The sequence below is a fragment of the Mastomys coucha genome, unplaced genomic scaffold (assembly GCF_008632895.1).
Source record: "Mastomys coucha isolate ucsf_1 unplaced genomic scaffold, UCSF_Mcou_1 pScaffold11, whole genome shotgun sequence".
Lineage (NCBI taxonomy): Eukaryota > Metazoa > Chordata > Mammalia > Rodentia > Muridae > Mastomys > Mastomys coucha.
The window spans coordinates 15,083,878-15,109,564 of record NW_022196893.1 but is presented as its reverse complement, the minus strand read 5'-3'; the positions used below and the strand labels follow the sequence as shown (position 1 = coordinate 15,109,564).

General features: G+C 51.2%; 1 protein-coding gene across 2 annotated transcripts in view; it reads right to left on the bottom strand.

Moving 5' to 3' along the window:
* Window positions 1-25,687, bottom strand: part of Parvb (parvin beta) — an 86,315-nt gene that overhangs the window by 18,627 nt on the left and 42,001 nt on the right. For both annotated transcript variants that reach the window (XM_031351351.1, XM_031351362.1), the window contains exons 2-7: window positions 25,140-25,229; window positions 22,661-22,731; window positions 13,866-13,968; window positions 6,713-6,853; window positions 4,709-4,824; window positions 2,053-2,111 (exon numbers count right to left, since the gene is read on the bottom strand). In XM_031351351.1, the coding sequence (XP_031207211.1) occupies window positions 2,053-2,111; window positions 4,709-4,824; window positions 6,713-6,853; window positions 13,866-13,968; window positions 22,661-22,731; window positions 25,140-25,229 (580 nt within the window). The remainder of the gene's footprint in view (window positions 1-2,052; window positions 2,112-4,708; window positions 4,825-6,712; window positions 6,854-13,865; window positions 13,969-22,660; window positions 22,732-25,139; window positions 25,230-25,687) is intronic.

Genomic DNA, 25,687 nt, shown 5'->3' with positions numbered 1-25,687 from the left:
CAACACAGTGACCACCCTGGTATATCATTTGGAGGGGACAGGCATATGGATTGTGGTAACTAGGAGCATGTTGATTCTGACAGCCACACGCATCAGATAGAGCAGTGATTCTCAACTAGGCTGAGATCCTTCTAGGAGCCAAATGACCATTTCACCAGGATGGCATATCAGATATTTACACTATGATTCATGATAGTAGCAAAATTACAACGAAAAATAATATCATGGTTGGGGGTCGCCACAACATGAGGAACTAAAGGGTGGCAGCATTAGGGAGGGTTGAGAACCGCTGAGATAGAAGGCGAATGTGGAAGGAGTCTGGAACTTCGGGCTAGAAAAGCCATTGGAATGCTTAAAGATGAATGAGCATTTGTGAGAACTTAGAAAACAGGCTGGGGAGACCTGGCTGGGGAGGTTTCAGTGGGAATTTTAAGAGTCCTTCAAACACTCTGGGGCTGTTTATGCGATATTTTAAAAATAATCTGTGGCTCTGGTCAGCTGGGACTGAAGAATCAGCCGTGATTGAAGAAAAGACACCAGCATCATTAAGATGAAATGTGGGAAGTGTCTCCTCAGGGCCAGCACACAGAAGCTGTGTTCCAGAGGCTGCCTCTGGGGCTGGCATCTGACCTTGGTAATGTGTAAGAGAAACTACCTTGCTCCACCAGACTCTGGGAAGCCCTCAGATGTACATATCACAGGACCAGGCATAGCAAGAATGGCCTGGTTGAGCCCATTCATAGCTGAGTGTGGGCTTGGGAGGAAAGGAATAACTTAGGGGTGGTGTCTCATGAGACAGGCCACCAAGTCCCCACCAAGTCCTCACCCCACGCTCCATTCCTTGAACTCACCTTTCTGCAGCCACAGGGCCACAGTGCTGTCACAACACACACCGGCCTGTCTCCCCACCCCACCCCCAGGCTATCTGCCTTTTCCTGGGCTACATGGTGTGGAACACACACTCATCACAGAGCACAGTGCCGCGTCTTCAGTTTATCTGGCAGCCTACTCACCACGCCTAAGTGGATCTGGGCCAGTCAGCTGCTAAAAGGCTACACTGAAGACACGGCTTTAGCGTGTCTGTGAACGGAACTGGTAAGCTAGCTGACACCGTCCATGTTTTAAACACTGAAACAGGTTCCATCAGGAGAAGCGGAGGTGGGTTCATTCCTAGGGTCCATCCTGAGGTATTATGGGGTCGTACCCATGGTACACTGGCTGGTTGGCTACTAGGGTCAAGTTCCTCTAGGCTTTTGAGAAGTCTGGCTTTCTCAAAGAGACCAGAGGACTCAGCAGTGTCCATCGTAGGACAGTTCTGACTGCTCACACGGTTCCTCCCTCTAAGAGAGTGCTGATAGACAAGAGAAGAGGAAAACCAGAAAACAAGCAGGACGTGACCGGCCTGTGTGAGCTTGAGCCTCGGCGGCCATCCTGAGCTAACACACCTGGCTCCCTCTGACACTCTTTTACATTTTTTTAAAATTGTGTTTAATGTATGTGGTGTGTGTGTGTGTGTGTGTGTGTGTGTGTGTGTGTGCTGTATGTACATGTAGAGGCCAGAGACTGACTCTCCACCTGATTTTTTGAGGCAGGGTCTCTCTCTGAACCTGAGACTCACTGATTTGGCTCCAGAGATCCCCCTGTCTCTGCCACCCTCATGATGGAGTTAAAGGTACATAACCCTGTACCCTGAACTGCCTTGTTTTGTCTTTTAACACAGGTGCTCAGGATCGGACCCTCATGCTCACCTAGCGAGCACTTCCCTGACTAACCCATCCCTTCAGTTCACCTCCTAAAATAAGGAATGCGAGACTCTCTCTGAGGTGAGAGACTGACATGGGAAGCCCAGGAGGAACTGTGTGGAAAACAGAAGGCAGGCAAGTCCCTCCACCAAAAAGCACACACTAAGACTACAGAGTATGGAAGAATACAGGCTCCCCCAGGCGAGTGTCCCTGGCTGAAGCCAGGGCCTGGGGCCTGGAGCCTGGGGCCTTGCATGAGGCACGGGTGCCTGTGGTACAGAACCCTGAGGAGCGGCCTCCATCCACTTACTCTGTGGTCGTGGTCAGCTCCTCTGAGACGTGGCTCGAGTGCAGCAGGCCTTCCCGCTTCTGAAAACCCCAAAGCAAACAAATAAATCATCAAGATACAGACCATGGGGGAGGAGCAACATAGAGAACACACACTGAGCTCATGGGAAATCCCCTCATGGTGACCCTGGGCAGGACGCCAGCCTAGAAAGGACCACATATCCCAGTGCACACTTCACGCCTGGACAGGTATACTCCACAGTATAGACAAGGAGACCCTTTCGGTGCCTGGGACTACCCCCAGATTGTTCTCCATGGTACCCTGGGACATGGTCACTAAGCAAGACTTGAGAGAAACATCCCAGGCAAGAATCACCAACTAAAGACCATATTCTGCAGTTGGGGCAGGAGAGATGGGTAGTTCACGAGTCATGCAGGGGAGAGCCCAGAGAAAGAACATGTGGGCACTTGGTCAAATGGGACCCTCCCAAGCATGTCTAACCTGCTTTTCCTTCTCGGCTTCCAATACTAGTTAAGAGTGGCCACATAGTGATGAGCTCTGCAGCTGGGATGAGTGGGATACCCCCAAAGCAGAGCAGAAACAGAGGGCCATGGCCATGAACCAGGGACACTGAACACAGCGAGACTTGGCAGGAACAGAACAGGGCAAAGATGGCTGCTTTCCTGAAGCCGGAAGTGCTAGAAGAAATCCACTCATCACTGGAAGCTCCAGGGAGTGGTCCTTCACCCCAGCAACCCTGGCAGACACACAGGAACGGGGATGATGGTAGATGGCATCCCACATACACCGGAAGTTCCCTGAGGCCAGCCAAAGTAGTCATAACCACAGGCCCCTGCTTGAAGCTCTTGGGGGACAGGAACCTGAGTCCTACCCAAGTAGCCCTCCCACCCTTCCCTGAGCTGGCCCAAGGGATCTTGAAGACTGGTCCTTGTTAACAAGTAAATGCAGCTGGTGACTTTGGCGGTCTCATTCTGACTGGCACTCAACAGAGCCCTCCAAGGAAGACCCTGGGTATTTGGTTCGCTAATTTGCATAAGCATGAACAAAATGCCTGTTGGTTGCTGGCCATTAACGAAGTCATTGGTAAACTCGGAGCCAGATAATTGATAGGTTAGCAATATCACATTGTAGGCCAATCACTGCAGTCCTGATAAATCAAGAGGTCTGCCCACTGCTTCCATTGCTTGGGGTTGGGGGGCTGGGGGTAGTAAGCAAGGCTTGGCTCTCATGCCTTCCAGCCATGAAATACCACATCCCTCACCTTGCCCCATCTCAAATAAGCTGGTGCGTCACCCGAGCAAGCACACAGACAGTCCAGTGGGCCTCCGGAGAAGCAGAAAGAAGCTCTGAGTAGAGGGAGGCTGAGAAGCTGCCATCCAGAGGGCCTCCTTGCCTAGTTTCTTCTACTTTGGGCTCAGCACAGCCAACCCAGGAAGCTCAGTCAAGGCAGAGCATGCTGGAGGGGGCTTGCAGGGCAGTCAGATTTTCCAAAAACCCCAGCTTGTCTTGGACCAGCGTGTAAGACTGAAAGAAAATACCCAGATGGTGAGCCCGCTCAGTACTCTTGAGGCCTGGGTTGACGTAGGTAGGTTTAGGAACCGTTTTCCCATGTGTCCTTGGGAAGCCTTTCCCGGCCCGCTGCCTACGAGACAGCAGCCAAGTCTAGGGCCGCAGGAATGGTCCCCCTGAGTCTGCGTCACTCTCGCTGACCACAAATATCCTGATTGGGAAGGAAGCAAGGAGAAATGGCAGGTGACCTTCTACTTAACGTCAGATAGGGCTTTCCCGGCAGGGTACCACTAAGCATCCAGGGCAGCAGAGATCAGAATAGCTTCAGAAAACACAGGCTCAGCCAGGTCCCCTCGGACCACAGACCACAAAACAGATACGTTAAAAATCCAGAGAACACAGTGTAGCCAAGTGTCTCCAGACACATAAACGACGACATACAGGTCCCAAGTGTGACCTCAGCCCTTTGCCTGATAGGATAGCTCTTCCAGGCCAAAACGGGTTATTCTCACACAGGGTCCCCAGCAGTTCAGGCAAATGTCTGGCACCCAATAGGTGCTCAATACATGGTGCTCGGTAAAACTGTACCCAGGAACCAAGCCTGGCCATCACCTGTATGCTTGAACACTAAAGCATAGGACAGTACACACACTGCCCCCCAACCCCCATTAGCAGGACCTCAGGGCCTGGCTTCCCTTTTCTGAGTAAATCAAGAGAAATGAACCTAAAAAAAGAGATAATGGGGGATGATGGTTTATAATACGGAGCAAATGTGGAGAGCCTTTAATTTGGGCGTCTATTTCATTCTGCCGGTCACAGCCCCCTCCAGTGAGTAATAAGCACGTTCAATGGGGATTGAATTCTGACTCGGTAGCTTTGGAGAGAAATGAGCGCTCTCTCCAGAAATCTGGGAAATTAAACCTCAACGACCGGGTATTGCTCTCGAAATCAACGCCATTGTCCCTGCTCCAATCATCTCTCGAAGAACTGGGGTGAGATATGCATTTTATCAAGAAGGAAAAATAAAAGGTAGGCTCTTGGGGCACAGGGGGCGGGGGAAAGCTGGAAAACCGCAAGAAGAAGAAGAAGAAGAGGTCGGTTTGCCTCGCCAGCAGAGAATGACAGAGAGACGGCCCAGTGTACTCACCCGGACGACCACCACCTGCACGGTGACATGCTCAGGAAGGTGGATGGGGGCCCTGAAGTGCATGGCCAGGGAGACAAGGAGGTGTAGAATGGACACCAGGTTCTTCCCGTGGATAGCTTTGGGATGGAGAGGGAAGACAACAGAGGCCTCAGGTCAGAGGATGTAACAAGCAAGGGACCCATCTCAAGGGTATGTCTTTTTAAAAAGATTTACTTATTTATTTTTATCTATATGCATACACTGTCACTCTCTTCAGACACACCAGAAGGGGGCATCGGATCCCATTACAGATGGTTGTGAGCCACCATGTGGTTGCTGGGAATTGAAATCAGGACCTCTGGAAGAGCAACCAGTGCTCCTACCTGCTGGGTCACCTCTCCAGCACCTCAAGAGTATCTCTTAAGGAGACCTCTAGGGAAGGACAAAGAGACCTCAGATAGACAGGGATGATAAGGACCCAGTACTTCTGCCTGCTGATGCCTGACTTCTCTATTCCTTTCCTGTTGGTCTAAAGCAACTTGACAACCATGGTTTTATTTTTTGTTTTGTTTTGTTTTGTTTGTTTTAAGGCAGGGTCTCACTATATAGCCCTGGCTGGCTTACACCAGCTGGCCTGAAACTCAGTGATTCACCTGCCTCACTCACCCTCCTGAGGGCCAGGATTAAAGGTATGTGACATTATGCCAGACCCTGGCAGCCACTTTTAATAGCACTTTGTCTTTTAAAGAAGAGAATTGCAGGCTGCAGAGAGAAGGACATGTCCCGGTCACATACCCACCGTAATAACACATGTCATTATCATTGGCACTGGGCTTCTTCTGCTAACTTCTGCTACTGGACAATCGGCTGTCCCCATGGGGACAAGTGACAAGGATAGGGACTGTTCCAGGTGGCAGTCAGTTTGGCTGCCTGTCCTTACTTTCTCTGAATCTAAAGTTCCAGGCAGGGGTTTGCAGCTGGTGGCACATCTCCTACCCACAGGCCCAGCACCCAGGGAGGAAGGATGGGTTGACCCAAAGTTTTGCCAAGAAATCAGGAGCAGAGCCAACCCCATCCCCATAGCCAAGATCTGGGCTCTCTATGCAGCCACAGAGCCCTGGCCCTGAAGGGTAGTCTCTGGCACCATACTACATCACACCTGCCTTGCAACAAGCCAGAGGAGGTGGGGACATGGACAGAACAGAAGCTATCTGCTTTTTCAGTCAGCTCATCCCTGTCTGCTCCCTCTATGGTGACACAACCCCCTCAAGCCAGCTAACAAGAGGCATTCATTCCTGAACTTTCATGGGCTCCAGGGCTTCTGCCTCAATGGGCCACTCCCACTAGGCCAGACAGGTTCACTTTGTGCAACTGTACTGGGTGTTTGGAGACAAGTCCCAACAAGAATTCCTTGGACTAGACATGTAATCCCAGTATCCAGAAGTTGGAAACAGGAGAATTGGGAATTCAAGGTCAGCCTTGCTACATATCGAGTCCAAGGCTAGCCTGGGCTACCTGAGACACTCAAAAACAAAACAAAGCCTGAGAGGATGACTCAAGTTTATAAAATGTCTGCCACACAAGACTCAAGTTGGAGTTAAAACAAGCCAGCTATGGTGCCACATCCTAGTAATCTCAGCGCCAAAGAGCTGGCAGCACCACCTTACTGGTGAGCTATAGATCTCAGTGAGAGACCATACCTCAAAACAAACAAGGTGTATGGTTCTTGAGGCGTGCTGCCTGAAGTTGACCTCTGATCTCCATACACAGGCACTCGGACCCACACAAAATAAATCCTATAGCTATACCTCTGAGGGACAGGCGGTGGGGGGGAAGGGGGAGCACTGAGCCCTGGTGTGTGACTGTCCCCTTAATTAGAAGCTCCCCACCCTAACTTCCCAAGACCTCTCATCTGCCACCTGGTCTCTGGCAGGCAGAACAGGTCAAGAGGATGCATGGGTTCTTAACCACAAGGCCACATAGGACACATGGCCACAGAGCCAACCCCACACAAAGCCCACTCACAGTCCACACTCCAACGCAGCGGCCAGCCGTGGGGCCGAAGCAGGTCCTGCACGGCTTCCAGAACTGTCTGCAGCTTCTGCTTCTGCCCAATCTCGGACTGCGTCACCTCTGCCACATTCAGCTTGCAGTGGGCCAGCTTTTCTGTGGAGACGAGGACACTTGTCATTAGGCAGAGTGTTGGAGCAGGAAGGGCTGGACCCAGCCACCTGTGCCCTGGCTGGAGCAAAGGCACCAGGGGCCCAGCTTCTTATATCCCAAACCCCTGGGCCAGTGGGGCTGTGCTGAGCCAGGAAGCAATAGACTTGAGAGGCCATTTCTGCTGAGAGAGAGTTACGCTGCTACGAGTGAAGGGGGAAGCTAAGGATGAAGGCTGGGGACAGCCTATGTGCAAGAAGTGGGAATGAATCCTTTAAGATGTATCTGGGGACCAAGCGTGGTGACAGCCAGGCACCAGAAGCCACAGTGGAAGGAGAGAGCTGACTCAAAAGTTGTCCTCTGGCCTGCTGTTAGCTAGGACCTTCTAGGTGTGCCTGGAAAGCTGGGCCCGGGAAACCTCAACCTGATGGTGACAGCACCAGGTGGCGGGCCAACACAGATGACGACAAAGCCCTACCCACCCCTAGATGCTAACAGAAGGAATACCAGTCATCTCCAGGGAGATGGAGCCCCCCCCCACACACACACATACACACGTGCACGTGAGCACACGCGCGCGCGCGAGCACACACAGACACAGGTCCTCCAACTGAGTACTCAGTACTGAGTGGTCAGCCCTAAATGCACACGCACGTGAACAGCAGAAAAAGGACTCATTAGGTTGTACACACACACATACACACAGAAAGACAGACACACATACAGACACAGACACACACTAGCCAAGCACAGACAGCCAAACAGACAGCCACACATACACACACACACACACACACACACACAGCCAAACACAGACAGCCACACACACACAGACACAGACACAGACAGACAGACAGACAGACAGACAGACAGAGGGGTAAAAATAATAAAGAAATAGTCGTGAACTTGAGAGGGACTCAGGGACATGGAAAGAATTGGAAAGGTAGAAATGGTGTTAAGATAGTATAAAATTCTCAAAAAAGAAATTTAGGCAGGTAGATTTCTGTGAGTTCAAGGTCAGTCTGAACAACATAGTAGCATCTCTGAGTCTGCTAGGGTTACATAGTGAAACCTTGTCTCAAAAGGTTGTCATCTGACCTCTACAGACACACACACACACACACACACACACACACACCCTCAATACACCATACAACAGCACTACTACTGATAACAATTTTAAAGCAAAAGGTGCAGTTGGCGATGCAGAAGAGGAAGTCACTGGGGTGGCTGCAGAGGGCAGGTGTCGAGGGTGTGAGAAGGGGAGGTGCCCCAGTGGGGTCTCACGCTGAGGATTTTCATTAACACAATAAGAAAATCTTAGTGCTGCTTCCCTGCACTCAAGCAGGCTCCCCTTCCCAGTCTCTAACATTTTCACACTGTGAGAAGTTGCCCGTTTGTGACTATGTCATTTCTAAGAGCAAGCAGGAAGAACTCTGGTGAGAATTGTCACATTCACTTCGGAATTCAATTACCTGGACGAGACCCAGCCGCCTTCAATTTCCTTTGGGAATGGGGGAGGCAGCAGGTGAGAGCAGGTAGCCACAGACGCAGCAGCCAATGAGCGCTCCGGGGCTCCTGCTCAAAGCAAGGAGCCCTGTTCCCTCCTAGTCTTTAATTCCAAGATGTGATGTTTCCTGACAGGACTCCTTTACCAACTAGCAAAAAGGCCCAGCCCAGGGTGACTGGAGGCAATTTCCTAGAGCGTGATTACAGCATCCTTATCTGAGGATACATGCCTGCCATCAGCCCTATTGTCACTGAGACCGTGAACCCCACTGAGGTCACACAAAACTCTGTCCAACACGTTTTAACCGGGCCCAGGACTTCAATGTTCTTGTCCACAGAATTCTGGCTCCTGCAGTTATCAGGGTCAGCTGTTCTGCAGTCTGCAGGATGAGATAGCACATGACCGTCTACTGCACACAGAACAGCCTTTCAATCACATATTCACTACACAAACAACTATTGGGCTATCCTAGGTGCTAGAAAAGCATGAACAAGAGAGGACCTAAGTGGGGAGACAGACAGTGGATGTGACAGTCAAGGACGCATGACAGTTTGGGCAGAGGTAAGCATGAGAGAGAATACGATGATCCCACACGGCCTGCGTCCATGGCTTCTCATCACCTGTCACCTGTGTCACAGGGACATCCACAGCTACATGTGTGAACAACAAAATACACAGCAAGCCGGGCTCACAAGTGTGCAGCAACCAAGGACAGAGCAAAGCAGGGCATGGAGGAAGGAAAAGGGGAAGGAGGAAGAAGGACAAAGGGAACCCAGAATACCCTCTTGTCCCACGCTACCAGCCATGTCACCTGGAATGGCAAGGAGGAGGCAGAGAGGGAGTGTGGAACTGCACCAATCAGTGAGGGCTATGGGGGAAGAGCTGAGTGGTGGCTTACAAGAGGTCCCTTCTCCAGCCTCTGTGACTAGAGGTCTGAGACGGGTGTTGGCTGTTTTCTTCCTGTGGCTTCTCTCTGTGTCTTAAGCAGGAACCAGGAGTCAGGGGCTGATGCAGAGACCACGGAGGAGTGCTCCTTACGGCTTGTTCAGCCTGCTTTCTTTTTTCCTTTTCTTTTATTGAGAAAGGTTCTTTATACATAATCCTGGCTGTCCTAGAACTCACTATGTAGACCAGGCTGGCCTTAAACTCACAGAGATCTGCATGTCACAAATTCTGGGATTAAAGGCGTGCACCACCAAGCTTGGCCCAGCTTACTTTCTTATAGAACCCAGGGCCACCAGCCTAGGGGTGGTCCCACCCACTGTGGACAGGCCCCTCCCACATTGCTCACTAATTAAGAAAACGTCCTAAAGCAGTGGTTCTCAACCTCCCTGATACTGGTACCCTTTTATACCGTTCCTCGTGTTGTGGTGACTCCCAACCCCCAACCACAAAATTACTCTCATGGCTACCTTGTAGCTGTGATTTTGCCATTGTTATGAATCACAATGTAAATATTCTCAGAGCTAGAAGTTTGCCGGAGGGGTCAAACCCCCCCAGGTTGAGAACCACTGCCCTGTAGGCTTGCCTACAGTCTAGTCTTAGAGAGGCACCTCTCTGTTCAGATGATTCTAACCAGTGTCAAGTTGACATAAAAAGTAGCCAGCACTGACGTCAATACATGAATGTGGGATTAGAGGATATGACCTAGCCCCCAAAAGCCAGTCTTTCATTCCTATCTTGCCCTAGGTGTCCATGATGCTGTAAGTCCAGAAGGCAGGGATGACAGAGTTCTCTGTATATCAACCACACAGTGATCTGGTTGGGGTGGCAGATGTGCCACGACCTGGTCTTCCAACACAGAAGAGACAGGGAAAGGCTAAGGTGACCCTTGAGCACAGCGTGCAGCAGAGGGTCATAGCACACACTCGGAAGGACTAAAGATGTCCCAGTGAGTACCAGCTGGCCCAGGAGCCCCTCAGCATCCTACAAGGGCACCCCACCCAGCCCACCGCTTTGAGGCAAAACCCAGCCAAGCTGAAACCTGGGCTGCTACAGGGATCCTCTCGGTGCCCTGGCGGCTCACCCTTGATGAGTGCCACACAGCCAAGTCCAAAGGCCCATGCCGTCCACTCGAAACACCTCCTCAGGCTGGGGACAGGACTCAGCAAGCAGCACCCTTGCTTTGGGAAGTGTGGGAACCTGACTTCTATCCCCAGAATACAAAAGACCAGATGTGTGTGTGTGTGTGTATGTGTGTGTGTGTGTGTACACATACATCTATATCCCAGCATTCCTTTAGGAGCAAGAATCAAGGAACAATAAGAGAAGCCCCTAAGGCTTATGGGCCATCTAGTCTGGAAGGAGCAAAAGTAAGCAGAGAAACCCTGCCTCACACACAGGGGTAGGAGAACTGACACCTGAGGTTGTCCTCTGACCTGCACACATTCACATGTACACACCCACGCAAAATATATATATATATATATTTCAAATAACTAAAGAATACTTCCTCCTCCTACTCCCATGTGACACTCCTCGGGGTCCCTTCCCACATGCTGATCTCACCAGACTTCTTTGCTGGCTCCCCCCTGATCCTGACCAGTCCTGGCTCCGCCACTGAAATCAGCCTTGGCCCTGCTGCTCGGCCAGCACCACTTTATTTGATCTAGCTCTGCTTTAGGAAAGCGAAAGAGGCCACCACTTACATCAAGGTCACTTCTGGAGCCTCTGGTCTCCGGAACCAGGTGAGTTATCATTGCATCTTATCAGAAACGGTGCTGCCCACACAACCGTGCAAAGACGCGCTGATGCCCTCTTCCCATTGTCCTTTTCTCTGTCCAACCCACTTGACATAAGAGGCTTGCAAGCCGCTTTTTTCAAGTACCGACTGGAGATATTCAAATGAGAGGGAATAACAACCACTTCACGAAACAAAGACCGCAGAGCCTGGGCAAGCTTCAAGCCTCACTTTACAGGGCCTGGAGAAGCTACGGGGTGGGATTCATAGCCGCCTCGGCTTCAGGCCAGCGCTGTATCTGCCCGGCAAGCAGAAGACGGAACCAAAAAAGATGTGCCCAAGAGGTCACCGACACCTGCTCTTAAAGATGAACCAGGGACACATCAATGTTGATGATCAACCATGGCCAGTAGAGATGCAAAGCCAGAGTGTGTCCCGCCATGCTGAGATGCAGTGCCAACTGGAGGGATTGCTCCAATGAAAAGGCATTGGTTGCTGTGGTGAGTGGAAGGAGTCAGAGGTTGTGAGTGCTTGCTGCTTAGTCATGAGGACCAAGTTCAGATTCTAGCACCCAAGGCAGGTGGCTCAAAAATATCTGAACTCAGCTCCAAGAGGAAAGCCTGGGTGTGGCAGTGCCCACCTTAATCCCAGCACAGGTGGAGGTGGCTGCGGAGGTGGAGACAGGAGGCTCCCTAGAGCTCACTGGCCAGTTAATCTTGACAAACTGGTGAACTTCAGGTTCAGTGAGAGACCATGTCTCAAGAAATAAGGCGGAGAGCTCCAACCCCAAACCCCCCATCCTACCCACTCTGCACCCAGAAGCCTAAGTGACCTTTGTAAACACAGGTCATGGTATGGCTTTGCTCAAACCCCCAGTGGCTCTGTGACAAACATAGGAGGAAAGCCTTTGTCCACCAGGTCTGACCCTGTCTCTCTTCCCAGCCCAGCCAAATTCTAGATCTCATCTCCCTCCCTGCTCCACAAATCTGCCTCAGCCTGTGTCCTGTTCGCCTGGCCACAGAGCCTCTGTGGTTGTATATGGAACTCTGTTGGGTTGTGAGCTTCCCAGAGGGGCTACCGTGGCCACCCAGCCACTCAGCACCCCAATATCTCACTACCCTCTCCCTCCTTTACCAGCCATCACCTTGTCTAAGGATCTGACCTTCCCCATCAACATTGATAACCTGACACTGCGCATTAGGCAATGTGAATTGGTGGGCTCTGCACCAGTCCTGGCAAAAAAAACATACTTGTTAACACTGAGGAAAGCACTTCAGGGCTGGAGTGATGACTCAGCGGTTAAGAGCACTGGCTGCTCTTTCAGGAGATCGGGGTTTAGTTCCTTGCATCCACAGGGCAGCTCAAAACCAGCAATAAACTCCAGTTCTAGGTGATCTGATGCCCTCTTGTGGCCTCCACAGGCACTGCATGCAAGTAGTACACAGACACCCCGGGGTAGGCATCACTACTTGAAATCAAAATAAATAAACTTTTAAAAAAGAAAAGTAGAAGAGTGGTCACATGACTTACATTTGTCCATTGTCTATAGGAAAAGGTGCCCAAGCCCTTCAAAGAGGTCATAAGAGACAGAAGAGAGAAAAGGGGACAGGGGTGTTGGAGAAGTCAGAAAAGAACAGGGTAAAATGCGCTGGATGAAAAGATGCTGGATCCCTGGGCCTGCCCTTGGGCTGCTGTGAGAACCTGCTGTGGTAAAGAAAAACAGGACCTCTACGAACAGTACCTGTGCCCAAGGCACCTGACTAACTGCTGAGAGAGAAAAGCCAGTGGAAGCCGGAGAGCCTCGGTACCTCCCCCCTCCCCCAGAGCCTCGGCACCTCCCCCGAGAATTTCAGTACCTCCCCCATCCACAGAGGCTGCCAGAGATGACATCATAGCCCACAAGACATGCTCACAACAGGCCTGGCCACCATCAGAGCCGGTCCTGAGGCTGTCATCCATGGCTTTTCTTTTTTGAAAGAGAGGCTTTTGATATGTAGCCTAAGCTATCCTTAAACCAGCAATCCCCCTGCCTCAGCATCCCAGGTGCTAGGATGACAGCATGAATCACCACGCCAGGGTGAGGCATCTTGAATCTATGACACTGCCACTTCTCACCCCTGACTCTGTTCTTCTCCGTTCTCCTGGCCACTTTTCCCCTCATTTCCCCCAGAAGCTCAGATCCCAGTGCTTTGCAAGGCCACCCACTTTAGCCATATGGCACCTGTATGGCCTTTAACTACCCTCGAGACCCACAGCATCTGTCACTGTCTGCTCAGACAGACTGCACACTCCAGAAGGGCGGGGTAGATCGATGTCTGCTTCCTGACTCACTGACCTAGAACCCAGTGTTCAGCAAGGCTCAGGAACATTTGATGGAGAGAAGCTGCCACCTGGCCATCTTTCCCCTCATCTCTCCGGAGAACACACTCAATCATCCTCAGCCAGAACTTGGGGGACAGTAAAGCTTGGAGGCATGAGTCAGGACAGTGACATGTCCTCCCACATGGGTTTGTTGGAGACCAACCCTCTCCCACACCCCATCCTAACAGTGTTTATAACTAGATGAAACACAGGTGGCCTGAGAGATACGATAAGGAACCTGACTCCTCTCTGAACACCATTTCTTTGGTCCATGATGGCATGAGCAGCCAAGAGGACCTGCTGCAGCCCCAGGGCTGGGTACCCACTGGCCAGCAGAGAAATCATGGAGACAGACAGCGATGAAACCACCGATGGGGCCACCAGGAGGTGTAAGTGAAGCTTTGGGTCTGTTCCCAAGAGCCCAGGGCAGGAGGTATGATACTACATGGCAGGGTCCTGGCACTCACCCAGAAGTTTTTGTAGCACCTGGCCATCATACAGGTCCTCCTCCAGCTGCTTCACGATGATGCGCTCCTCCGCCAGCACATCGTTGATCCAGTCCAGAAGCACCTGGGGCAGGTGAGAAGTGTCGTCATAGAGTTGCTAGATAAAGCCAGGGGGTCAGAGCAGGTTCAGGTGGGCAGCCGCCCAGACATACACAGGCTACCAGACACCTGCCTGGTGACCACGGAAGACAACAGTGGAGAGCTAGATCCATGCATGGAGCTAGAACTTCCAAACAGCTCCCAGCAGACCCTGGCAGGACCAGGCAGGCTAGGATCCTGCAGAGACCAGGGGTAGGGGATGACACCGCTAGAGCGGAAGAGCTCACAGGTCCATCTTCAAGCACTGGGCGCTTGAAGGCTGTGATGTTTTTGTACACTGTGTAAAGTTTACCCTTGGGTTATTCAAATGCTGATTTCTCTGCCCTCAGATCCAGTTTCAGATGTAGCATTGTAGTGCTTACACCAAGAATTTCCTGTCTCAAGTTTGTATAAACAATTCTTATCACTTATCCTCTGCTTTGTTAATAAACGCTGATCACCCAATGGCTGGGCAGAATTAAGAATAGGATGGGACGTCCACCAACTAGAAGAAGGAGAGAGAGAAAGAGGAAGAGTCAGATCCGCAAGGAAGATGGAGGATTTGAAGCCATAAGGGAAGGGTCTGGTAAGAGATCACAGAAACACACCTGAAGCCCAAAGAGCCAGATCAATAATGATATGCAAGTATCATGGGATGGGGCTAGGAAGTAGCCAGATTAGCATAGAAGTTTAAATCACACCATTTAACTGCTTAGTTACTGGAGTTTTAAGTAAATATTGGATTTTCTGTGTGATTATTGAGGAATAGCATAAGGTAAAGAAATAGAGCTACCAGATTCATTAACAGCTACATTTATATTAAAGAGATTCTATTTATAGGTGCTAAATGAGTAAGTGCTGGGAAGAGAGAGGAAAAGACACCATGAGCCATTATCCCAACTTGTCCCCTCCTAGCCTGCCCTTCAGCAGCCCTGAGTCCAGAGCCCCAGGCTCATACAAGAAATCCCGGCATGGCTTCTGTTCACTGCACTCTATAGACTGTTTGGCCAATGAAGAATCAATGTGCCACACCCCTCAGATCCCAGAGCTGGTCACCCCAATCCACTTTAGAATGCCTCCTGTCCCTGTAGAGAGTCCAGGCCTGCCCCCCACAGCTCTGCGCCTTCCCCCCCACCCCACCCCCCACCCCCGTCTCCTGTAGTCAATGAGATTACACAGTGTGCAACTCCTCCCTCATGCCTGGTTTCTCCCTTAGCTCAGTGTTTGAAACCCATCCCCATTATAACCCCTATCTCCCCCCATCTTCTGCCTGAACACTTTACCACGCATGATACAAATGTCGGTACATCGTATTTGTCTCCCCCACCGCTGGACCATTTCAGGTCCTGTCACTTTCTGTCCATCACTCTGCTTCAAACTCTCACGATCAAGGTGTCCATCTCCATTTCTCCAGACCCGCCTCCAGAAGCCTTTTCTTAACAGGTTTTTGCACTCAGTGCGTTGGGAGACGCGAGGTGGAAGCAAGCCACCTGCACTGCCGAGTGTCTCTTGGACAGGGAGCTTCCCAAGGACAGTCCTCATTCACTGTTAACACTTAGAATAAAGCAGATGCCCCACCCCCACCCCCAGAGTGCAGCCACGACTCTCAGACTGTACCTTTTTCTTGCCAGCAAAATGAATTAAGCTACCCTAATAGATCCCTTAGCCCCTGAGGTAGGGAAGTCTATGACCACTCTCGGAAGGATCAAAGCGCACACAATCCAAAAGCAGTGTCTCATTACTCCCCGAAGCAGCGGTGACCTGAGAAACTTGTCACAAAGTCCTGACCCATTGTCCTGACTAGCTTCCAAGTGACCAGGGAAGACTGGCCCAGACCGATGCTCACAGGGAACGCAGAGCCTGTGACTCACCCGTGTCTAGGGTAAAGGGCCACCCTTGAAGCCCTCATGTCCAGGCACGAGGAGCAAGGAGACAGAGTCGGGGTCCTCTCCAGCTCTTTGGCTGATTGGGCTCCAGTCTGGCTTGTGTTCTCCAGACACTGGGCTGTCTCATCTGGGCAATAAAAGCTAGGAGGTCGGGCCTGGCTGGAGGAAACAGCTTGAAAAGGACCATGTGCTGGATGGATGCCCGCCTGTCCTCATGCTCAGGGTCTAAGGTTTGTTCTCACACTGGGGGCTGCAAACCACAGCAAGGACTCCCAAGTTACAAAAATGATCTCAACTTCACAAGGAATGAAAAAAAATGATAGCGTGATGAGGTCACCATGGTTACTACGGTGTCTGGACTTCACATCAATTGTACAGAGCCAGAGTCACCTGGAAGAGGAACCGCAGCCGAGAAAATGTCTCCACTAGATTGGCTTGTAAGCAAGCCTGTGATCCATTTTCTTGATTGATGATAGATGTGGGAGGGCCCTGCCCCATTATGAATAATGCCACGCCTGGGCAGGTGGCCCTGGCTGTGATAGGAACACAAGCTGAGCAAGCCAGTGAGCAGCACCCCTCCACAGCGTCTGCATCAGCTCCTGCCCCCAGGTTCCTGCTTTGAATTCCTGCCCTGACTTTCCTAGACAGTGACTGCAAGCTCTAAGTCTTTCCTCTCCAAAGGTGCTGTTGGTCACGGTGCGTGTCCGTCACAGCAACAGAAAGCCTCAGAAGACGGAGAAGGATGCGTCCTCTCTGGCTGTGTTCAACCTGCTGTCCCACCTCTAGCTGCGAACATTGCTGAGCCTTCACTGCCCGGGTCTCTCCTGAGGATAAAACATGAATGAGTGCCCACGCCAGGGGCCACCCTGGGCGGTGAGGATGAAGAGAGACCCAGTGCAGTCCCTGCCCACAAGGGCAGTCACCCGTCGTGGGTGTTAGGCTGGGAAGGGTGCAGGTGTGGAAGGCGCACACAGTGGACAAGCCTCTAGCCACTCCCCCATATGCTCACGAGGCTCTGGTCACTCTGCCCATCTCAATAATCACTAGAACATGCCAAGCACCTGTGTGCCACAGGACCTTTGCGCCTGCTGTTGGGCCGTTGGCTAGGATGTTTGCCTAGGTGCTGCTGACCAGGTCTGCCTAAATGTGCCCTCCCTGACTTCTCTGCAGGGAACCGCAGAAGGGGGCGAGGCTTGGAGGTCTGCTCTTGCCACCTAATTACATTGCATATTCACTCGGCTCTCACCATGCCTTTCTCCCAGGTACATGGTGTAAGCTGGGTAAGTGAGCTGTTTTGCTCAACGCCTGTCCCCAGTGGCTATGACAGGAGCAAACTCAAGGTCTCCTGCAAACCAAAGAACAGCTTGGGGAAATGCACATCTAGAAAGGGCGTGGACCTTTCTATAGGACTTTTGTTTCCGGGTGTTTCCTTCCTCAAACACGGTCCTGCTAGGAAATCTCGAGAGAGTGCTTCCTCTACGAGAATCGGAAACTTAGAGAAGAAAAATGAAACGAACAGACACCCCATAGCTAAATCTCTGACCTGTCCCAAGCCCAAAAGCAAGAACAGAAAGGCCAAAAGTTCAAAGAAAAAAAAATCTTTACAGTGGGCCAGGCTCTCAGGTCTGTCTCACCACCACCCCCAACCCCCAAAGAGGTGGATCTGACTTGGGGACACCACCCATCACCCCATCACTCTGCTCCTAGCCAGCCTTCTTAATCTTCCATTTTACAAAAGAGCTTTTAAAGATAGCATCAGCCATTATTTTTAGGGACGCGCTCATTGGCGAGCTCTGAGTCCTGCGGGCGAATAAGGAGGACATATATTAATTACATCCTTACACGGCACTCGATCACGACCAGCTCTATGAGCTTGCTCTAACCGGAATAAAAAATTACTTTCCCCTTAGTTCCGTCTGAATTATAATCGGGTCTGCAGTCTGTCTTCCCTGGAGCCATGACAGTTATGGTTTAATCACTTCCAAACAGAGTCCTGGCTGTGTTGTCCCCAAGGGAATAGAGATACGCCTTTACTGAAGGGGGTGGGAGTTGGTGGGCCCTGAGCAGGGCAGAGCACCTCCACACGACCCGACCCGGCCCCAGAAGGGAGCCAGCAGCCTCAGGACAAGGGTAAGCCTTGCCTAGTGAGATGTGAACAGTGAGATGTGAAATCTGCTTTTGGAAGGAGACACGTCCCAGCAGGAGGTATCTAGATGGCCAGTGTGCTTAATTTCAGGGCTGTGTGGTTGTGTTGCGTTTTTTTCTTTCCAACTCCAAAATATATCACCCCGACAGCAATTCTCTGACCTCAGGGGTCTATAGTCAGAGCACTGTGACACTCACTGCCCAAAGTCGAGCACCCCAGATTACCAGCTCAGTCGCTGGTCATCAGAAAAAAAGAATCACCCTCCAGACCACTTCCCTCCCGGAGATCAACAGCACCAAGCCCTTGACTGTGCATGTGTGGGTCCCCTTAGGATCAGCCTGCATTGGAAGCTAACGGGGCTCTCCAAAGGCCCTCAGTGCCAAGCCCTTGACCATGCATGTGTGGGTCCCCTTAGGATCAGCCTGCTCCTAACAGGGCTCTCCAAAGGCCCTCATTAGCGGTGACCCGGGTGTGGCCAAGAGTGTGTGCTGCAGAGGGGATCTCACACTCAGGCAACTCTGAGGGTTTCAGAGCTCTGTGCCAGGCCCTGGGGACAAGGTCCAAATGGCACTCCACATTGGACACTGAGCACAGAGGCCTCTCCCTAGCAGAATTGCAGGGCACTTTTACCAGAACGGTTAATGCCACGAGGTATCTCAGCCATAAGTCACCTATGGGAAATCTGGTCGATTCCAGCAGACACTAGAGTAAATGGCCAAAGGAAGACACACCAGCAGAGACACCAGGGTCTTTGAGGCTCCTGGGCCTGCAGAATACAGGTCCATTTCTAAAGTGATGCCCAGCTCCCCACCAGACCTGGTACCTCTCCGTGTCCATCATCAGATAATGAACGGCCGTGGGTTAAGGCACTGCACTTTCCTCTGAGTTGGGATTGGACCTTCGCCCCTTAACAGCCCAATAAGCACGACAGATGCTCAAAATAGTTTTTAATAGTCAACCTCATTCCAGTGCCTGCCCAGCCAGGGCCAGGGACTTCAGACAAAAGGCAGAGGGCAGCTTGCAGCACTGCAAAGATGATAATGGTAAAGTAGTGGGCGACAGAGAAGGCCACCAAGACACCAGAGGGAAGTCAGGGAGGGCAGACACCAGGAGAGGGAGGAAACAAGGCCAACCAGGCTTCCTCAGAACCTCAGCCCTGGTCCCAAAGACTGAGAGAGTCTGTGAAGGACAGACGGCCACAATGACCATGACCAGCAGGACAAGACTGTTGGCCAGATCGTCCTCGAACCTGCTCAGGTCAACATACCAGACAGGTTTAAGATTTAAAATATCTCATTGGGGTGGGGACAGGTATATGGCTCAGCAATGGAGCTGAGTCCTGGGTGCCACCCCCAGCTGTAGGAAATGGCAAAAGACAAGACATAAAATCTGCTTCTGAACAGCACCCCCACAGTCTATACCCATGGGGACCCCACAGAGAACCTCTAGAAGCCGGGTCACTGGTCTGCAGCACGATGGATAATGTTCTGAAACACTGACACACACATGATGACCCTGGGCTAGAACCATCTGCACAGAGGAGCAATTCCTCAGTGCCCACCCTTTCTCCCCTTCTCCCACAATCCATCTCCTAGATCCTGGTCCCAAGTATGCTGCCCTCCACCAGATAACTGTGGCCTTAAGGACAACAGCTTCCTGTGGGGCCTGGTGTCCTTTTTGTGAATTATCAGCCCTAAGGTAGCATGGGCCCTCTGAAATTGCCTGTGGGTCTTTAGGAAACAGTCCCTTCTAACCTTATACCTCGAGGTATCACCCTATACCCACACTTGTCCCTCTCGGAGCCTTCCCTGGCAGAGGACTCTGATACTTTGTACAACCCCCAACATAGTCACAAAATCAGCCGATGATGAGTCCCCCCCAAGTCCCCATAGGGCTCCCCTGTCCATGGTATTTACATTCATACTTGAAAGTACTAGCTAAATCGAGGCCAGACTGCTCTGAGATGAGATCTCAGGCTGGTTTGAGAAGTTTGGTCTCCGTATGTACAGCTGCAGCCAACGGGATGATTGTAGGAACGGGGCATCTTGGGAACTCAGCCACTGCTGCAGGTGTCGAGACGCTCTGCCTGGCCCGTGTGGATGGTCAGCTACAGCGGAGGAGCGTTGCTTCCTATGGTTGCTCCAGGGACTTCCACAACTCTGGTGGCTTACAATCATCCCATGGATTCTCTCTCTCATATGCTGGAGGCAAGAAGCCCGGAATTCCTGTTACACAGCTGAGGTCAAATGTCAGCAGAAGAGAGCTGGCCCCTCTGGAGGCTCTAAAAGGACCCCACCTGCTTCCCAGCCTCCTCCAGCTTCTGGAGGCTCCCACAGACTCTGGCACACAGCTTTTGTCCTTCATCCAGTCCAGCAGCTGGAGCCTTGCTCCCCCTTCCTTCACATCTCCATTTGCAGAGAGCCTAGGCCCCTCTGCACAGGTGCCACCGTTATTCTGTCTTTTCTTGCTTGTTTGATTTTTTTGGTCTTTTGCTTTGTTCTTTTTTTTTTTTTTCTTTTGGTTGTTTTTGTTTTTGTTTGAGACAAGATTTCTCCATGTAGCTCTGGCTGTCCTAGGACTTGTTCTATAAACCAGGCTGGCCTCAAACTCAGACATTTACCTGCCTCTGCCTCCAGGCTGCTGGGATTAAAGACGTATGCCACCACCGCCCAATGCGTTGGTTAATCTTAATTTGACACAATCGAGAACCAGCTGAGAGGAATGCTTATACTGGGTTGGCCTGTGGGCATGTCTGTGAGAGTCTGTCTTAGTTAGTTGATGTGGGACGACTAAGCCCACGGTGGGCAACACTAACCACCATACCTATGGCGTCCCAAATAGGATGAGAGTAGAGAAAGCAGCTGAGCACTTCAGGCAAACAAGTAAACATACCTACATTCATTCTCTCTGCTCTCACTGTGGACGGACTAGCTGCTTCAAGCTCCTGCCACCTTGGCATGCCCAGTGTTGGATTGTAACCCAGAACTGCCAACTAAATAAACTTCTTCTCTCCTACATAGTGAGACCCTGTCTCAAAAAAAAAAAAAAATCAAAAAAAGAAAGAAAGAAAGAAAGAAAGAGAAAATAAGAAGAAAAGAGAGAAAAGAAAAAGAAAGAAAATGGCTGGGCAGTGATGGCACATGCCTTTAATCCCAGAAATTGGGAGGCAGAGGCAGGCAGATTTCTGAGTTCAAGGCCAGCCTGGTCTACACAGTGAGTTCCAGGACAGCCAGGGCTATCCAGAAAAACCCTGTCTCGAAAAAAAACAAAAACAAAAACAAAAACAAAAAAAAGAAGAAGAAGAAAAAAGAAAGAAAAAGAAAAGAAAGGAAGGAAGAAAAAAGAAAGAAGGAATCACCATCTTTGGGTGGCTGTAACAGACATTTCCAGTTCATGTTTCTACAAAGACATAGCTGGCAAGCAACCCTGATTCCCCTGAATCAGCCCCTATGAAAGCTCAGCCACAAGGGGTGGCAGCAGGCTCTCTGCCGCAGTGAAGATGGGACAGACAATAGAAAGCCATCTATTTCAGGACACTGTCTGTCACACACAGCATTTCAAAGCACCTAGGTCACTCAGGCCAGTTCTGGGTCTCCAAGGCAGGACACCATCTGCCTGCCTCTGTCTCCGGTAGGTGGCCTTCAGGAGTCCTACTGTGGCTTAGATCTGAGCAATCAAAGCCTCAGGCTGCCCCTGGACATGATCAGCCATGTGCTAGAGAAGAGGAGACAGATGTCCTTGGCAGCCACTGAGCCACAAACCCACCTGCCTGTTACTGTGACTTTTGAGAACAAAGCCTTTTGCTTTTCCACCTGGCTGATATTCACACTACCGCATATGGTCCCCGAGAGTTTTAGTTTCATTCTGTCACTGTGTGAAAACTTTCTGACCAGAGGCAGTTTAGGGGAGGAAAGAATTTATTGACTTACACTACCAGCTCAGTCCATCCGAGGGAACTCAGGGCAGAAACTCGTGAAGGAGCTTGAAGCAGAAACCTTGGAAGAACACTACTTGCCGGATTACTCACAGGCTTGCGCATAGCTAGCGTTCTAGTATAATCTAGGACTGCCTGCCAAGGGAATGGTGCCTCCCACCGTGGGCTGTGTCTACCTATATCAATTAACAATCAAGACCATCTCCCACTGACATGTTACAGGTCAAGTCTGATCTTGGAAATCCCTCAAATGAGACTCCCTTTTCAGGTAACTCCAGGGCTGGGTCAAGTGGACAGTTACAGCTAACTAGGACACCAAGACCCCTTCAGATGAGGATAGAGTAGGGGGAGACAACAACTCGCTCCCCAAAACAACTTAAATCCATACCCCATGAACAGCCACAGACAACTATGCATGTAGGTAGGGTACATTGGCTCAAAACAGACTCAACACAGCTCTTGTGAGGACCATGTGACCCTGGGAGGCATGCCCTAGCACATGGAAATACCTAGAAGATTCAAGATCCATCCATTCTTCAGCCCACCCTATCCCTCACATCCCTTTTCTAATGCAGCCTCAATGGCCCTTTCAGAAGCCTGGAGGCTCGGGTCCTCCTTGTGTCCACAGGAATCTTGCCCCACCTCCCCAACACCCCCAGAAAAAGGCCTGGAACCAACAGGGATGTTCCAACCACATCAGACTATAACTCACCTTGACCAACTCCTTGAACTTAGGGTCTTCTCTAGAGGTGGGATCGATCATGGTTCGCTCCTCATTCTCCTCTGCCAAAGAAGGAAAGGACCAGAGTGAATGGAGGTTGGAGGAAGATGAACAGGGATGCTAGGGGTGGAGGACTCCCTGCTCACGCACATGAATCAGGAAGCTGGTGGAAAAGCAGAGACCATCATGTTCTCTGTGAGAACAGCTCACACGGCTTTGTCAGCCAGATACCAAGATCAGAGATAAATCATACGAGGCAACAGGAGATGAAGCCAGACTCCATCTCCTCAGTCTTGGGCTCCAAGTGCTCTAGCATCGAGCCTAAGCCATGATGGCACAGGTAGAGAAAAGACAGAGGGTGGCACCCACAGGGGCCTCAAAAGTGCCCTGCCAGAACCAGAGGGCTGAAGAGAGCTTTGAGCATCAATAGCTCCCAGGTCACTGTTCATTAGTCCACAGGAGGCTGTGTGAGACCTTGGAACACACAAGGAAACAAGATGGTCAGGCAGTGCCATATACAAAACAGCACCAAAGTGCTAGAAATAGCCAACGCATACAGAAAGATGACATTTTACCCACCTCCTCTGTGTGTTTCCCCTCCATGTCTGGCTCTAACAGACAAGAGTCCAGTGGAGTTCACAGGGAGAGCAGGACAGGAAGGTGTGCAGGGAATGAAGGCACAGGAGCCAGAACAGAAAAGACCAGTGTCCCACAGAAGCCAGGATGCCATGGGCCCACTGACCACAGTGGGGAGCTGGGAAGTCAGGCTTCCCAGGCAAAGAACAGCCAGGAAGCACCTGCTGCAACAAGCAGCTGCAGAAGCCGTGACAGGGGCATGCCCTTCTGTGGGGAGAGACCTCAGGGACCAGTGGTCTTGGGTACCAAGCCATCTCTGGGCCAGAGGTTGGGCCACACCTGCTTCTACCCTGAGACCCTAAGACGGCCTTGTCATGGCAAATCCGGGGAAGACAGGGACCTCCCTCTGCACCAGGGTTTGGAAAACCTAAACCCTGCCTTCCATATTGACTTACTGTCAAAACACAAAGCCAGGAAAGAGTGGGTACCTTGGCTGACACCATCATCAACCTGCAAGGAGCCAGGGGTCTGTCCTCACCAATCATGGTTCCCACATGGCCAGCCGCAGGTCCAACACGGATGGCTCTTTGTGGCAGGCAAGAAGATATATAGGGTGTGCCTCGTTTTTTAATTTCTTCATGCTTTGAAACCTCAGAGCCCTGTACTGGCTGCTTTTGTGTGTCAACTTGACACAAGCTGGAGTTATAACAGAGAAAGGAGCCTCCCTTGAGGAAATGCCTCCATGAGATCCAGCTGTAAGGCATTTTCTTAATTAGTGATGGGGGGGGGGGGAGGCAGCTCATGGTGGGTGGTGCCATCCCTGAGTGTACTGGCTGGTTTTGTGTGTCAACTTGACACAGGCTGGAGTTATCTCAGAGAAAAGAGATTCAGTTGGGGAGGTGCCTCCATGAGATCCAGCTGTGGGGCATTTTCACAATTAGTGATCAAGGGGAGGAGGGCCCCTTGTGGGTAGTACCATCTCTGGGCTGGTAGTCTTGGGTTCTATAAGAGAGCAAGCTGAGCAAGCCAGGGGAAGCAAGCCAGTAAGGAACATTCCCTCCATGGCCCCAGCATCAGCTCCTGCTTCCTGACCTGCTTGAGTTCCAGTCCTGACTTCCTTTGGTGATGAACAGCAGTGTGGAAGTGTAAGCCGAATAAACCCTTTCCTCCCCAACTTGTTTCTTGGTCATGAAGTTAGTGCAGGAATAGAAACCCTGACAAGACACTGAGCAAGCCAGGGGAAGCAAGCCAGTAAGCAGTATTCCTCCATGGCTTCTGTGTCCACTCCTATCTCCAAGTTCCTGCCCTGTGTGAGTTCCTGTCATGACTTCCTTTGGTGTGGAAGTGTAAGCTGAATAAACCCTTTCCTCCCCAACTTGCTTCTTGGTCATGATGTTTTGTTCAGAAATAGAAACCCTGACTAAGACAGGCCCACTCGTCCTAGGGAGACTCGTCCTAGGGAGGCCCCTCATCCTCCAGGGATGGCTGTCCCCTACCCTCCTCCTCTAGGGGATCATTGGGGTCAACACCCTGAGCCAATACTTATCTCTCCTCATCTCCTAGGCCAGCTATCAACTATCTCAAGCCAGAACCTTGTGCCTGGAGCTTCTGGAGTCACGCCATCCAGTCCTCAGCTCAGTAGCCAAGCCAACTCTTCCTCCCTCTGCTCCACTGCTTGCCCAGCCCTGCACATCCACTCCCAGGATCTGTGACCATAACCAGCCATGTTCCCAATGCTAGTCACCTATACCTGGATGCTAATAAAATCTGTGCTGGAAGACCGGGGTGGAAGCTGGCTTCTCCCTAGAGATCTTGGAATAAGACTCCAGTTCTCAAACCCCATCCACCCATGTGGGGTCCCACACCACTGAAGGATGCCAAGTGGCCATGGTACCTAGCTGGGTATCTTCAGGGTGAACGTCCACCAAAGCCGGGGCCATTGGAGAGTTGATGGCGCTCTTGCCTTCTTCCTGTAAGTCAGTCACTGTTGAGCAAAGAGAGACCAGGTCAGCATGCAGGGAGCCCAAGAGAAAAGTCCCATGCTTCTAGTATGCCATTTACATGGCATGCCTTTGTGTTGGGCAGCCCATAGAGGCTGGGGAAAGTACCCCCACCCAGAACACCTGCCATTTTGCTTGACATCAAGCAGCTCTAGATGGCCAGGCAGTGGTGGTGCACACACGCCTTTAATCCCAGCACTTGGGAGGCAGAGGCAGGCGGATTTCTGAGTTTGAGGCCAGCCTGGTCTACAGAGTGAGTTCTAGGACAGCCAGGGTTATACAGAGAAACCCTGTCTTGGAAAAAAAGGAGAAGAAGAAAGAAGGAGGAGGAGGAGGAGGACGAGGACGAGGGGGACGAGGAGGACGAGGAGGATGAGGAGGACGAGGAGGATGAGGACGAGGAGGACGAGGAGGACAAGGAGAAGGAGGAGGAGAAGAAGAA